The sequence below is a fragment of the Diabrotica virgifera genome, chromosome 1 (genome assembly GCF_917563875.1).
Source record: "Diabrotica virgifera virgifera chromosome 1, PGI_DIABVI_V3a".
In the NCBI taxonomy this organism is placed as follows: domain Eukaryota; kingdom Metazoa; phylum Arthropoda; class Insecta; order Coleoptera; family Chrysomelidae; genus Diabrotica; species Diabrotica virgifera.
Window position 1 is genome coordinate 237,295,019 of NC_065443.1, and position 12,533 is coordinate 237,307,551.

The 12,533-nt window shown below is 31.9% G+C and overlaps 1 protein-coding gene across 1 annotated transcript in view; it reads left to right on the top strand.

Annotated features, from left to right (window-relative positions):
- The window catches only part of LOC114326719 (trypsin alpha-3), a 33,898-nt gene that overhangs the window by 13,895 nt on the left and 7,470 nt on the right, over window positions 1–12,533 (top strand). The window contains exons 3-4 of the mRNA XM_028275143.2: window positions 1,734–1,860; window positions 7,274–7,387. Coding sequence (XP_028130944.1) covers window positions 1,734–1,860; window positions 7,274–7,387 — 241 coding nt within the window. The remainder of the gene's footprint in view (window positions 1–1,733; window positions 1,861–7,273; window positions 7,388–12,533) is intronic.

Here is a 12,533-nt window from a genome sequence, read left to right on the forward strand (position 1 = left end):
AGGGTCGACGTCAGTTAGTCAAAATTCAAGATGAATATAGACGCAGATATGATCTACGAAGAAAAAGGGCGAGGATGCATAAAAAGGGGGACTTAGTGGCAATCAAGAGAACACAATTTGGTGGAGGACTCAAACTGCTGAAGAAATATTTTGGACCGTACGTGGTAGTACAAGTAAATCCAAACGACAGGTACAAGGTAAAGAAATCTGGATACCATGATGGACCTCAGAGCACTTCAACGTATGCAGAGTACATGAAGCCGTGGATAGATAACTACATGGATTCCAAGTCGGATTCCGAACAGGATGGCCGATTGTAGGATTGTAAATAGTTTACCTTATATTTTAAATTCCCCTGTATATAATTTTCTTAATTATTAGTACGAGAACGGGATAAGGGTCTCACATATGGACGTTGGCCCAGATGTGCAGAACAAATTGGGGATTACGGCGACGGTGGCGGACTACTTTTAACTTTATAGTTTTAGTTTATTGGAAAAAGACGGCGGCGGGTCGGTACATACTTTGAACCAATTTTTATTGGGTTCTTTCGCAGGAAAAAAGAGATTAGCCTAAGAGGGTTGGTTTTAGCGTAGGGAACTAGAACGAATACAGGCAGTCGATTATAACATCACAGCGACGACAGACGTGCTCTTAGGGTTAATAAGACGTAAAAAGACGAATTAAGACGGGTATTATATTGATTAGACGCAAATTATCTATAAATACATTTTTTTTGTCAGAATAAGAACACGTAAGATTTTAGTCGCAATTACACAACACTTTTACATTTCGTCAATTTAATAGTATCAATAATTTAGTCATCTATTTTATTAATTAAAACTGTTAAACATCAAACGGACTTTTATTACGATTGTCTTTAAAGAAAACCTACAGTTATTTATGAAATAGTTCATGAAGTATGCTTTTTTCGAACGCACGCGATGTTTACAACACGTGCGACAGCGGAGCGAGTGCCATACTTCGCGTAAGTTCACAAAAAGTACTTCACGCACAGTTTCATACAATACTGTATCTACGATATACAAATAAAAAAACTGTAACTCTTCGTCACCGAAATTCATTTTTATTTTACAATTTTTAGAAGTTTGATATTTAAAAATTCTAATTTCTTTCAAACCACAAAACTGTCAAAACTTTTGTTGTAATTTATTGCTCATATGTCATCACCATGACAATGCGAAAATTAAGGATATTTGATTATATGAAAGTGTGCCAAATAACAGTGCGAAAAAGTAAATCCCATTTAAAATACATTATTACTTCACGCACTGCTATCTATAATGACAGTTTTCACAAACTAAAAATTTATACATATTATGATATAGAGTAGATAAATTTACTTTTATATAATAATTGCATATCTTATCAATATTGTGGAGCAACATAAAATTTTTCTTCTTCATTGAGAGTAGATATGAAATATACGTCAATTTGACAATTTCAATTGACAATGAATTATTTAAAAAAATTGCAAGATTTCTCCGCTATTCGCGCACGATCGTTTCTCGTATACCCTCCAAGTACTTGCACACAATGCACACGGCGAATAGATTATGTATAATATTTAAATTTCTGGCAAGGTCAAATGCTATCCCGACGAGACTATTAATTTTGAGGAGAACTTTGAAATATTTATGCAATTTTGACAGTTATTTGATGTTTTTGTTTTCATTACTTAATTAGAACGTTCTTATTTTAATTTTTTTTAGAAAATATGTTGTAGCTGGAGTTTCCAAATTGTATCGAAAAGAAGAAATTTATATAGAAATTAAGGATTTTAAACAGCATGACCAATACAATGACGAAGCTATCGATTATGATATAGCAATTGTTAAGGTGCGTATTATACCTATTCGCATCCATATTTTTAATTAACCTATTCTAGCAATAATTTTTGTTTTTAAAAACTTTTGTTCATTTTCTGCTTAGACTTTATTTAATATCGTTTCCTTTTTGTTGTGGTTGTCGTTCTCTTGCTGGCCTCGATCGTGTTCTTCGGATTAACCGTACTTGCAGTCCAACCATTCACTTAATCGCAGAGAGAATACGACTACTTGCGTATTAGACATTTGCACCTTTGCAGAGCATTAAAGTTATTTCTCAAAAAACTTTGAGCAAAATAAACAACTGTTTTTTAATAAATGCAAACTTTCAAATAAATTCAAACAATCTAAAAATTAAAGGAATAATAGGGCTTTTCATCGATTGACACTTGTCTCGAGCTTCTGTCATATTTTGTATAATGCATGTACCTATATTAAAAATATTCGCTCCGTGCGTCTCATCTCTTTTAGAGTCACGTGACACGCTGTTAGATTTGCAGGACGTTTTAGCATCGAGTCTTATGGGATTATTTTGTTACATTTGAATATTTTATTTTGTAGTGATAATAACCGAATACAAATTGTGAGAATCCAATAGTTATTCTTTTAGAATGTCATTTATAGTTCAACAAAAATATTTTTTGTCGATAATAAAGATTTATTGACATAATCTACGATAGTGAGGTTATATATACATACCGTGTCCGTATTTTTTGGGAGTCAATTCGGATTTATCAGAGCTAAAAAGTGTATGTAATATGTATGAAACTTATAAAAACGTAAATAATATTATTATATCGCCTAGTGAGAACAATAGTGGCGAAACCCGAAAATCAACGTTTTTGAGTTAAGCGCAAACAGTAGCGATCAACAGGTAGCAACAAACGCGTTCCTAGATTGCGGCTCTAATTTTGAATATTTTGTCGAGATATTTGGCACACATATTCGTAATCATCATCATCATTCTCTTTGCCTTATCCCTATGCGAGGTCGGCTTCCCTAATTGCATTTCTCCACACAATTCTATCTTGGGTCATATCAATGTTAATTCCCTTTACCAACATGTCCTGCCTTATCGTCTCGCCCAGGTCTTCTTTGTTCTTCCTCTCCTACTCCTTCCAGGAATCTGCACTTCAGCTATTCTTCGTATTGGGTGATTAATGTCTCGACGTTGAACATGACCAAACCTTCTTAACCTATGCTCTCTCATTTTGGCATCAATTGGTGCCACACCTAGACTTCCCCTAATATACTCATTTCTAATTTTATCCTTCTTTGTCACTCCAGTCATCCATCTAAGCATTATCATTTCCGTCACATGCATTCGTTGTTCCTCTTTCTTATTTACTGCCCAACATTGAGTTCCGTACATCATAGCCGGTTTTATGGCTGTTTTATAGAATTCTCCCTTCAGCTTCATTGGAATTTTTCTGTCACACAACACACCACTCGCTTCTTTCCACTTCATCCATCCAGCCCTAATTCTACTGGATGCATCTGTATCTACTTCTCCAGTACTCTGTAATACCGATCCTAGGTACTTAAAACTATTGCTTTTCACAATCATTTCACCATCCAAAGATACCATTTTAGTTGTAGTAGCTCCATCTTTAAATAAACATTCTAAATACTCTGTTTTTGTCCTACTAAGTTTTAAACCTTTTTCCTCCTGAGCTTGTCTCCACTGTTCCAGTTTTTGTTCTAAGGCTCTTTCACTATTTCCTACTAACACGACATCATCAGCATACATTAAGCACCATGGAATGTTACCCTGTAGTTTCGCTGTTATCTGGTCCAAAACTAATGAGAATAAATACGGACTAAGCACAGAGCCTTGGTGCAATCCTACTTTCACATGAAATTTATGTCTCTCCCACACCTGTCCTACCACTAGTCGTTACTCCCTCATACATATCCCTCACAATCTTTACATATTCACCAGGGACTCCTTTCTTATTGAGTGCTCACCACAGAATCTCTCGAGGAACTCTATCATATGCTTTCTCAAGATCAATGAATACCATATGAGCGTTTGTTTCTTTACTCCTGTATTTCTCCATCAACTGCCTTATAATGAAAATTGCATCTGTTTTTGATCTACCCTGCATAAAACCAAATTGGTTCTCGGATATTTCGGTCTCTTCACGTATCAGTCTATCAATTACTCCTTCCCATATTTTCATGGTGTGGCTAAGCAGTTTTATAGCCCTGTAGTTTGTACATTGTTGTATATCTCCCTTGTTTTTGTAAACAGGTACCAGTATACTGCTTGTCCATTCGTCTGGCATTTGTCCGACTTCCATAATAATTCAATTAAATAGACCTGCTAGCCACCTTGTTCCTGTCTCTCCCAATGCTCTCCATACTTCCCCAGGAATATCATCTGGTCCTACCGCTTTTCCTTTCTTTATTTTTTGGAGCGCTTGAGCCTCTTCCTTGTTGGTTATTTTGGTGACCATTGCTGCTACTGTCTCCGTTGACTATACAGGCTGTCTGTCAAATTCTTCATTTAATAAGCTGTCAAAGTACTTTCTCCATCTCTTTTTGACATCCCTTTCGTGAACTAGTATTTTATTATTTTCATCTCGGATAGATCTAATCCGATTAAAATCTTTTGCTTTCTTTGCTCTCTGTTTGGCTATTTTATATACCTTCATTTCGTATCGTATAGTTTTGAATACACTTCTGCTTTGGCTTTTGCTACTGCTACTTTCGCTTCCTTTTTCGCCACCATATAGTTTTGAAGATCTGTGTCGGATCTGGTTTCTTGCCACTTTTTATATAATTTTCTCTTCCCTTTTATTTTTCCTTGTACTTCGTTTGACCACCACCAAGTCTCTTTATCCTCAAACTTTTTTCCTGACGTTTTCCCAAGTATTTCAATAGCAGTCTTTCTAATACTGCTAGCCATTTTTCTCCAAATTGTATTAGGGCTTCCTTTCATGTTCCAGCATATTTTTTCTACTATTTTTCTCCTGAATAGACCTTCTTTCTCATCTTTCAGCAGCCACCACTTGATTTTTTGTGGTCCTCTCCGATATTTTTGCACACATATTCATAATATAATAAAGAATGGCGGTACAGAGCCCAATTTCAGAAATATGTTAGTATGTGGAAATTACTCTATAACTAAATAAAATATTGAAAAAAGGAGCCTGTACCGCCATTAAGAAAGACAAAAAAATACACTTTCTTCAAATAAACTTTTTATCCCGTGCTTAGATTTTGTGTCACTTTGGAACTACTAAAAGTCGATTTTTTTATAGCAAGAAATCAAACGTCACTGACTTGGCAACATTTCGCGCCTAGTTGCATAAAAATTATTGTTTTTGATAGTATAACCGTCACTGTCAGTATCGAATTACCGAAGCACTGTTGCCTCACTTTTGAAAGTTCGCACAACTTTCGAAATCTTGGATAGCTTTTGTTGCTACCTGATGCGATGACATCTAAATATGCCCTCTTTTATGTGCAATATCGGCGAACCAATATTTAATTACCTTATTACTAGAGGGCGCCTACATGTCTTTAGGGTATTGTGAATTTGTCAAATGTTTTGATGCATTAACGACGAAATGTCAGTTCTTAAATTGTCTTCAATCTCTAATTACGCCGTGCTTCCACGTATTTGAACATTCAATTATTTTCTTTAAAAATAGTAGTGCAATGTGCAATAGTGGCGAATCCGCTCTTTTGTCGGTGTGGTCTTTTTTGTTTGTGTAGTTTTTTTAAACAACTTCTTACACAGAATCTAAGTTTCAATCGGTCTTACTTAGAAATAGAAAATCAAGAAAGCGACTATGCAGTTTGGATCAGTATTCTTTGGTTCCACACGATCGAGAATCAATATCCATTTCTAAAAAGAAGTTTGATGACTTACAAAGTCTCTTACAAAATAAATAAATTCCTTCCGACCACAATCAGTTCTTCAGTGGCTTGAAATATGAACACAAGTGAAATAATGAATTTGATTTTACTATTCATAGCTTTTCTGCTTACTTTTCATTTTTTTTATCATGTTTATCGTTTTGTTTGTTCAGAGATAATGTTAATAAGTATTACTTAAGATCATATTTTGTTATTTTTCTATGTACTTCTATTGTAATTTAGTCTCATTTTGTGAATAAATTTTTGGATTGTACAATAAAATATGTTATTTGATTCAAAAATCAAACTGTTTTAGCGTAGTAGTAGTAAGTATAGTGGCGAAACATCCAATTAAACATCATCGATAATGCAATAATGACGTAATAAATAAAAAAATCTAAGTATAACTTTGCTCCCTACAATCAGGTCCAGAAAAGTATACTTTCGGTAGAGGTAGGTGGAAAAAAGTATTTCTCCACGTATTTTTACAGTGAACAACACCACAAATAGTGTGATATGACATTTAAAAAAATATATCCCATTTAAACATTCACTAAATCGTCCTTACAAGCATTTCAAGCAACCGCCACCATGAGCAGGTCGGTCGATTTTGCTTTGACTGCTGTTGAAATGACTGTTGTTGAAAAACCCTAGTAGGAAAGGACAAAAATTGCAGATATAACTAAATTAAGTAACCCATGAATTAAAAATGCCAGTAATGTAAACATTTTATAAATGACAATAATGTCAAAATTTTATAATTTAGTGCAGTAAGCTTGCTTGCGGTTGGACCAATAATTATAAACAAGCATTATAGCGTGGTGAAATGAATTACTCCTTCTAGATTAAAAACGAGGTATATCAATCATCAGACAAAAATTACCTTCCTAATTGTTTTACTGTATACTATGCTAATATCAACAAAACATGTATTAAAAATAAATTGTTAAACCATCGTACCTCTATGGTTGCCAAATGTACACCTAAATGAAGATGGGGGGGGGGGGATCCTCAATTTCAAAACTTGGGTAATCAATCCCAGAAATAATAACTTCATTAATTTTAAGGTTAGTATATTTGGCTTTAGTTATTATAGTGAATATTTGATAATAACAAGATTATTATCCAATACATACTTTTTAATTTGATTTATGGGCATTTTAATACGTTTTTGAGTATTTGTTTCATACTTGTCGCACTACAAGATTTACCTCTATCGTTGTCAAATGTACAATAACACGACTTGAGGAATAGAGGTGGCTTTGTATGAAACACTATTATAAGAATACAAGGAAGATGGGTGGGAGATCTCATATTTCAAAACTTTGACAATCTATCCCAAAAATAATGACTTTATTAATTATTGGTTAGTACATTCGGATAGTAAATATTTGATAATAAAAACAATATTATCAAATGCCACGTTTTATACTTTTGATCTATGGGTGTCTTAATACGTTTATGAGTTTTTCTTTCGTACCGATAGGATGTTTTATTATATTTTTATATAAATTTTACATTTAGAGAAATCATAATTATAATTTGTTTATTAATTTTAGTTAGCCGAAAAAGTTAAATTCTCCAATAAAATTCAACCCATACCTCTACCAGAACAAGATGCCGAAGTACCACCGGGTGCTGTAGTTACCACTGCGGGTTGGGGCGTAACTGAGGTAATAGTTATTTATGTACCAAGTCAGTAAAGTTACTTTTTATCGAAAGAGTCTGATATTATGAGTAGGGCGAGCGTAGCGAGCGAGGTGAACAACAGACGAGTTCGATAAAGAGTCTTTACTGACGTGGCGCACTCAAAATTTTATCGCCAACAATTTGATATTGGATTTAACACTTACTTACAATTTATAATTTAAGAATTTTTTAAATTTTAGACGTCATAAGAATGTCATGAGAGTGTTGACAGATGACTTTTGCATGATGGCTGCTTTCGATTTTTAATCGATAGTTACCAATATTGAATAATTACTAAATCGGTAAAGTTTTTATTTATTTTATAACAACATAATTACAAAATACTATAGAATTTCAATTTTTCACATAAATTTAATGAAATGTAACTTTTGTACAATATTTCTAATAATTAAAGTAAATAAATAATTGAGTGTGAACTCAAATAAATAATCGATTACTGCCATCGACCACTTACATTCAATCTCGATTGATCGCGGCAGGTAAAATACAATTCTTCTTTCAGTACAATAAAGTGTTACGTTACTGCCGGAAATTAGGTCAAATAAGTACAATAATGAATGACTTTACTGACGGTTGGGCAGAGAATGACAGAGAAATAAGGTTTTTGTCGGGGCACTTGACCGGTCAGGACCTCGATTTTTGACCCTTCGCTTCGTTATCGATCATTCGCTATCTGTACACTAAACAAATGCGAAGGGAATACGGTCGATAACGAAGCAAAGAGTCAAAAATCGGGGTCCAGGTTGTAAATGCGTTTTTTAGGTACTACATACCTAATACATTATAAATTCAAAAATGCCCTTCACTGTTTGGACGAGAATTTTAGTTATTAAAAATTAAGGGTCAAAAATGGCTCTTTTTTGGTTTAAATCGCTGCAGGTAAAAATAGCGTGATTAAATATCATATTTAGATTATTCACCATTTATAAGCAACTGTTTAAAATGGTTGTTTTTGAAGTTTGGTCAGATCATTTGTTGCCTCGGAAATTGTAAAATAAAACTAAAATTTCGAAAATAAAAAATTTGCTATAGCTTTTGCAAAAATGAACTTAAGACTTTGATATTACACAAAGAGTAAAGTCAAATAGTCTGTATAACACACAAAGAATTAAAAAAAAATCCGCCAATTAGTTTAAATTTTATTCAGTTTGTTTTTCCCACAGAGCTTTTTTGCAATGTTTATTCAGAAAATAATAATTACAGGATTTGTTTGGAGACCGCATGAGAGAAGAATACTTCTATTTGAAAGTATTTAAAAAAATCAATAAAAAGTAATTTTTACCATGCTGAAAACCTTTTCGTAAAGTAGAGTCATTTTTTTCTTATAAATAATTTGGATAACTTTGTTAATATTGACTGCAGACTAAATCTAATTTGTGATTTTAAAAGCTGACATTTTTAAAATAATTCTTGAAAAAGTATTTTTTGCCTAGGTTAATTTCGGTCAAAGTCAGCCACTTTTTTATTTAATTCACAGCTACTTCTATAAATATAAAATTGTCCTGTAACGGTGTTAGTTATCATACTCCTCCGAATCGGCTTAACCGATATTTATGAAATTTTTCACATATGTCTTGTAGGACTGAGAGTAAGTTTTACTCTATTTTTCATGCCCATAAGTTATAAGAGGAGTTACCCCTGACATTTTTTAAATTCTTTTAAACAAAATTATCTAACTTAATTTTATATGATGTAGCGATAAAAAATACACACAACTCTTAATTTTCACCTTTCTATCACCATCCTATATTTTTTAATAGCCATCTATATATTTGCATCTATAAAATTCTACTGTCGTAGTGTTAGTTGCCATACTCCTCCAAGACGCATTGACCGATTTTTATGAAATTATATATATATATATATATATATATATATATATATATATATATATATATATATATATATATATATATATATATATATATATATATATATATATATTTGGTGGGTCTGAGAATCGGTCGGAATCTATTTTTCATATCAATGAGTGATAAGGGGGCTCCCCACCCTAATATTTTGTGATGTTGGGGTGGGGACATGTGTACATAACGTACTCTAGAAGCCTACGAATACATACAAATTAAAAAAATAATGATCAAACTCAATCAACAAATTCCTGAAATATTAATCATAGCATTTGTTTGAAGAAACAATTTTATATTTTGAGTGCACGGATTTTAATAATACCCCTCCACCGACTCCGAGCTGATTTCGTTAGGACGTAATTTTTAAGGCTTTATTATCCGTTATGTCGAAGTTCAAAGTTTACTCAAACTTTTACACATAAATTACATACCTTGTGCTTCAAAATGGAGCTAGTTAGGTTGCTTAATTCTTATAAACAAAATTGCTGTGAATTAAATAAAAAATGGCTAACTTTGACTTTAATTGATCTAGGCAAATATTTTTTGTTGAGTTAATTTGTGTAAAAATTATCAGCTTTACAAATAATAACAAAGTGGATTTAGTCTACAGTTAATATTAATAAAGTTATTCAAATTAATTATAAGCCAATAATTTCTTTAGTAAAATGTTTTTGCAATAGTAAAAATGACTTTTGTTGATTTTTTACTAAAAATAATGAAAAATAGTTCTTCTTCTCTCATATGGTAGCCGCAAAACCGCTGTATCATTATTACTTTGTGAGCAATAACACTGCCAAAAAAGCTCTGTGAGATAAACTAATTGAATAAGATTTAAACTATGAAAAGTCCATTTAATGTACATCCGTACCATTTTCTCAGTTTGCGCAGCCACGATATTCTAAATAAGATATTTAATTACCCTATTTTTACCTGTAGCGATTTAAACGAAAAACTGCCATTTTTGACCTATATATGCTAATAAATAAAATTATCGTCCGAACTGTTATGTGACGGACATCTTTGTATTTAATCTATTAGGTATATTGTACCTAAAAAACCCATTTGCAACCTTGCTGGTCAAGTGTCAGGATAATGGTATATTTTGGCCTTATTTCCTTGGAGTATACTCAAATCTAATTATTAATGCTTAAATAACCAGAAAATGAAGCATTTTATAACATCTACTTACAAAATGCTTGTCAAAGGATTGAGAAATATCTATCAAACGAGCTCCAGAAAAAGTTAATATCATCAAAATTTATACTCCAAATTTTTTTTTTCAAAAATTATGCTAAAATACTTTAGTGTTTTTTTAGAACAACTTCGCTAATTTTTATAATATCAGATTCATCTAAGAAAAGGTAATTTCAAGGAATATAAAATTGCATTAAACTTTGTCTTGCAGAGCCTTATCTGTTTTTTAAATATAAAAGGTTAAAAATCCCCGGTTACATGGTTCTTGCTTTAAGGCTTTAAACGTCTCTATCCCTGTTATTTTTTGTTATAAAAATAATAAAAAATAAATAAAATCTTTGTTAAAAAAACTAAAATTTGGTTGTGTACCAATAAAATTTACGAAAATTTGAAAAGTTCTGATTTTTTAATCATATTTTTTTCAAAAATATACCGATAATTTTCAGGTTCATTACTTGCCAAAAAAATGCCAAACATATGATTTATTATTCACTTTTTCTTAAAAAATTCGAAAGGGTTCTATTATTTTCATCATAAATTTGGAGCTTATTTGATAGGTACTTCTGAATATCTTGATGGGTGTTTAACAAGTATATGTTATAAAACCCATAGTTTTCCCGTTATCTAAGCTTAGATACATAGATTTCAGTACCCGCCGAAAAAAAATATACATCCAATTACATATGACTCACTATAAACAAATATTAAAAGTTTTTTCAAGTACTTAAGTAGTTTATTTGATTTTTTATTGGTTTCAATCCATATTGCGCCTGTGGTGGAATGGGAGATCTACAGCACCTCATATTGGAGTGTGGATTGTACAGACAAAATATTAAAGTAATGTATGAAAAGTTAATTGATCTAAATTGGCCTTTACCTGTCAATTTAAACGAAATTCTTTTTCCAAAAAATAAGCAGACGTTACAATGTCTTTACGAATATGTAAGGTCTTGTAAATTTAAATTTTAAATAGGCTTAGATAATAAAATTATAAAATTGTAAAAATATCACACAAAATTGAAAAATGTATCCATTAATATATTATAACACTCTGTAAATTTAGATAATAAGTAGGCTTAGATATTAACTTAAAATTGGTATTGTAATACCATACAAAAAAGTACAAATAGTCTGGCTAATTGGCTCTGTCAAAGCCAATAATAAAAAAAAAATTTGTTAATTATAACTTTTTTGTAAAAACTATAGTTTTTGAGTGATTTATGAAAAACCGCTTTAAAACAATAATTTTTTTTCACGAAGTTTTTTTTATTTATGCCTCAAAAATAATGGCCATTAGCACGGTACAGTTGATTTTGCAATCAGATACCTAGTGTAGTTAGTAGTGTTTGTGTTGAGTAAATGTTTTGTTACTTTGAAAAACCGTCTTCATTGCCTTTACAAAGAGATGCTCTAATTATATCCGAACGTCTGCGGTCCCTCCTCTTAGTACCGGCCGGCGACCCCACAAGGATAGTTAATTTATTAATTTTTAATAAATGAAAAATCGATTATTCTTGGTGAGATTTGAACTCACGTCCTCTGAATCCAAAGGTAGTCTCTCTTACCACTGAGTTATAGAGGGGGATTGCGAAAAATTAAAATCTTTGATCTTTCGTAACCCAAAATGTATTTAGGCCTAGATCCCTCGTACCCAATTTTTTTTAACATCCCATTTATTTACAATCTGTAATAATGATTACAATAAGTAAATTGCTTAACAATTAAAAGAGACTTGCAGGAGCCTGTCCAGTGACAATAACCTATGAAATCATAATTTTAGTACTTAACAAAATTATTTGTGACTAATAAATAAAACCCTATAAATAAAACTCTAATAAATAAAATATTTTTAAAAATTTAAAATTTAAAATCTTGTTCGTAGATCGCTTGGAGTGTGGCGCTTTAGTCTTCTGTTTACTTGGGGTCTCATTAGGTTCTTCGCTAGCTTGTTGGGGTGGTTTTGTAGTCGGATGTCGTATTTTTGGGCGTAACTGGCAATTTATTCTATGACAGTCTTCATTTGGAGATCACGATTGATGTGTTCATT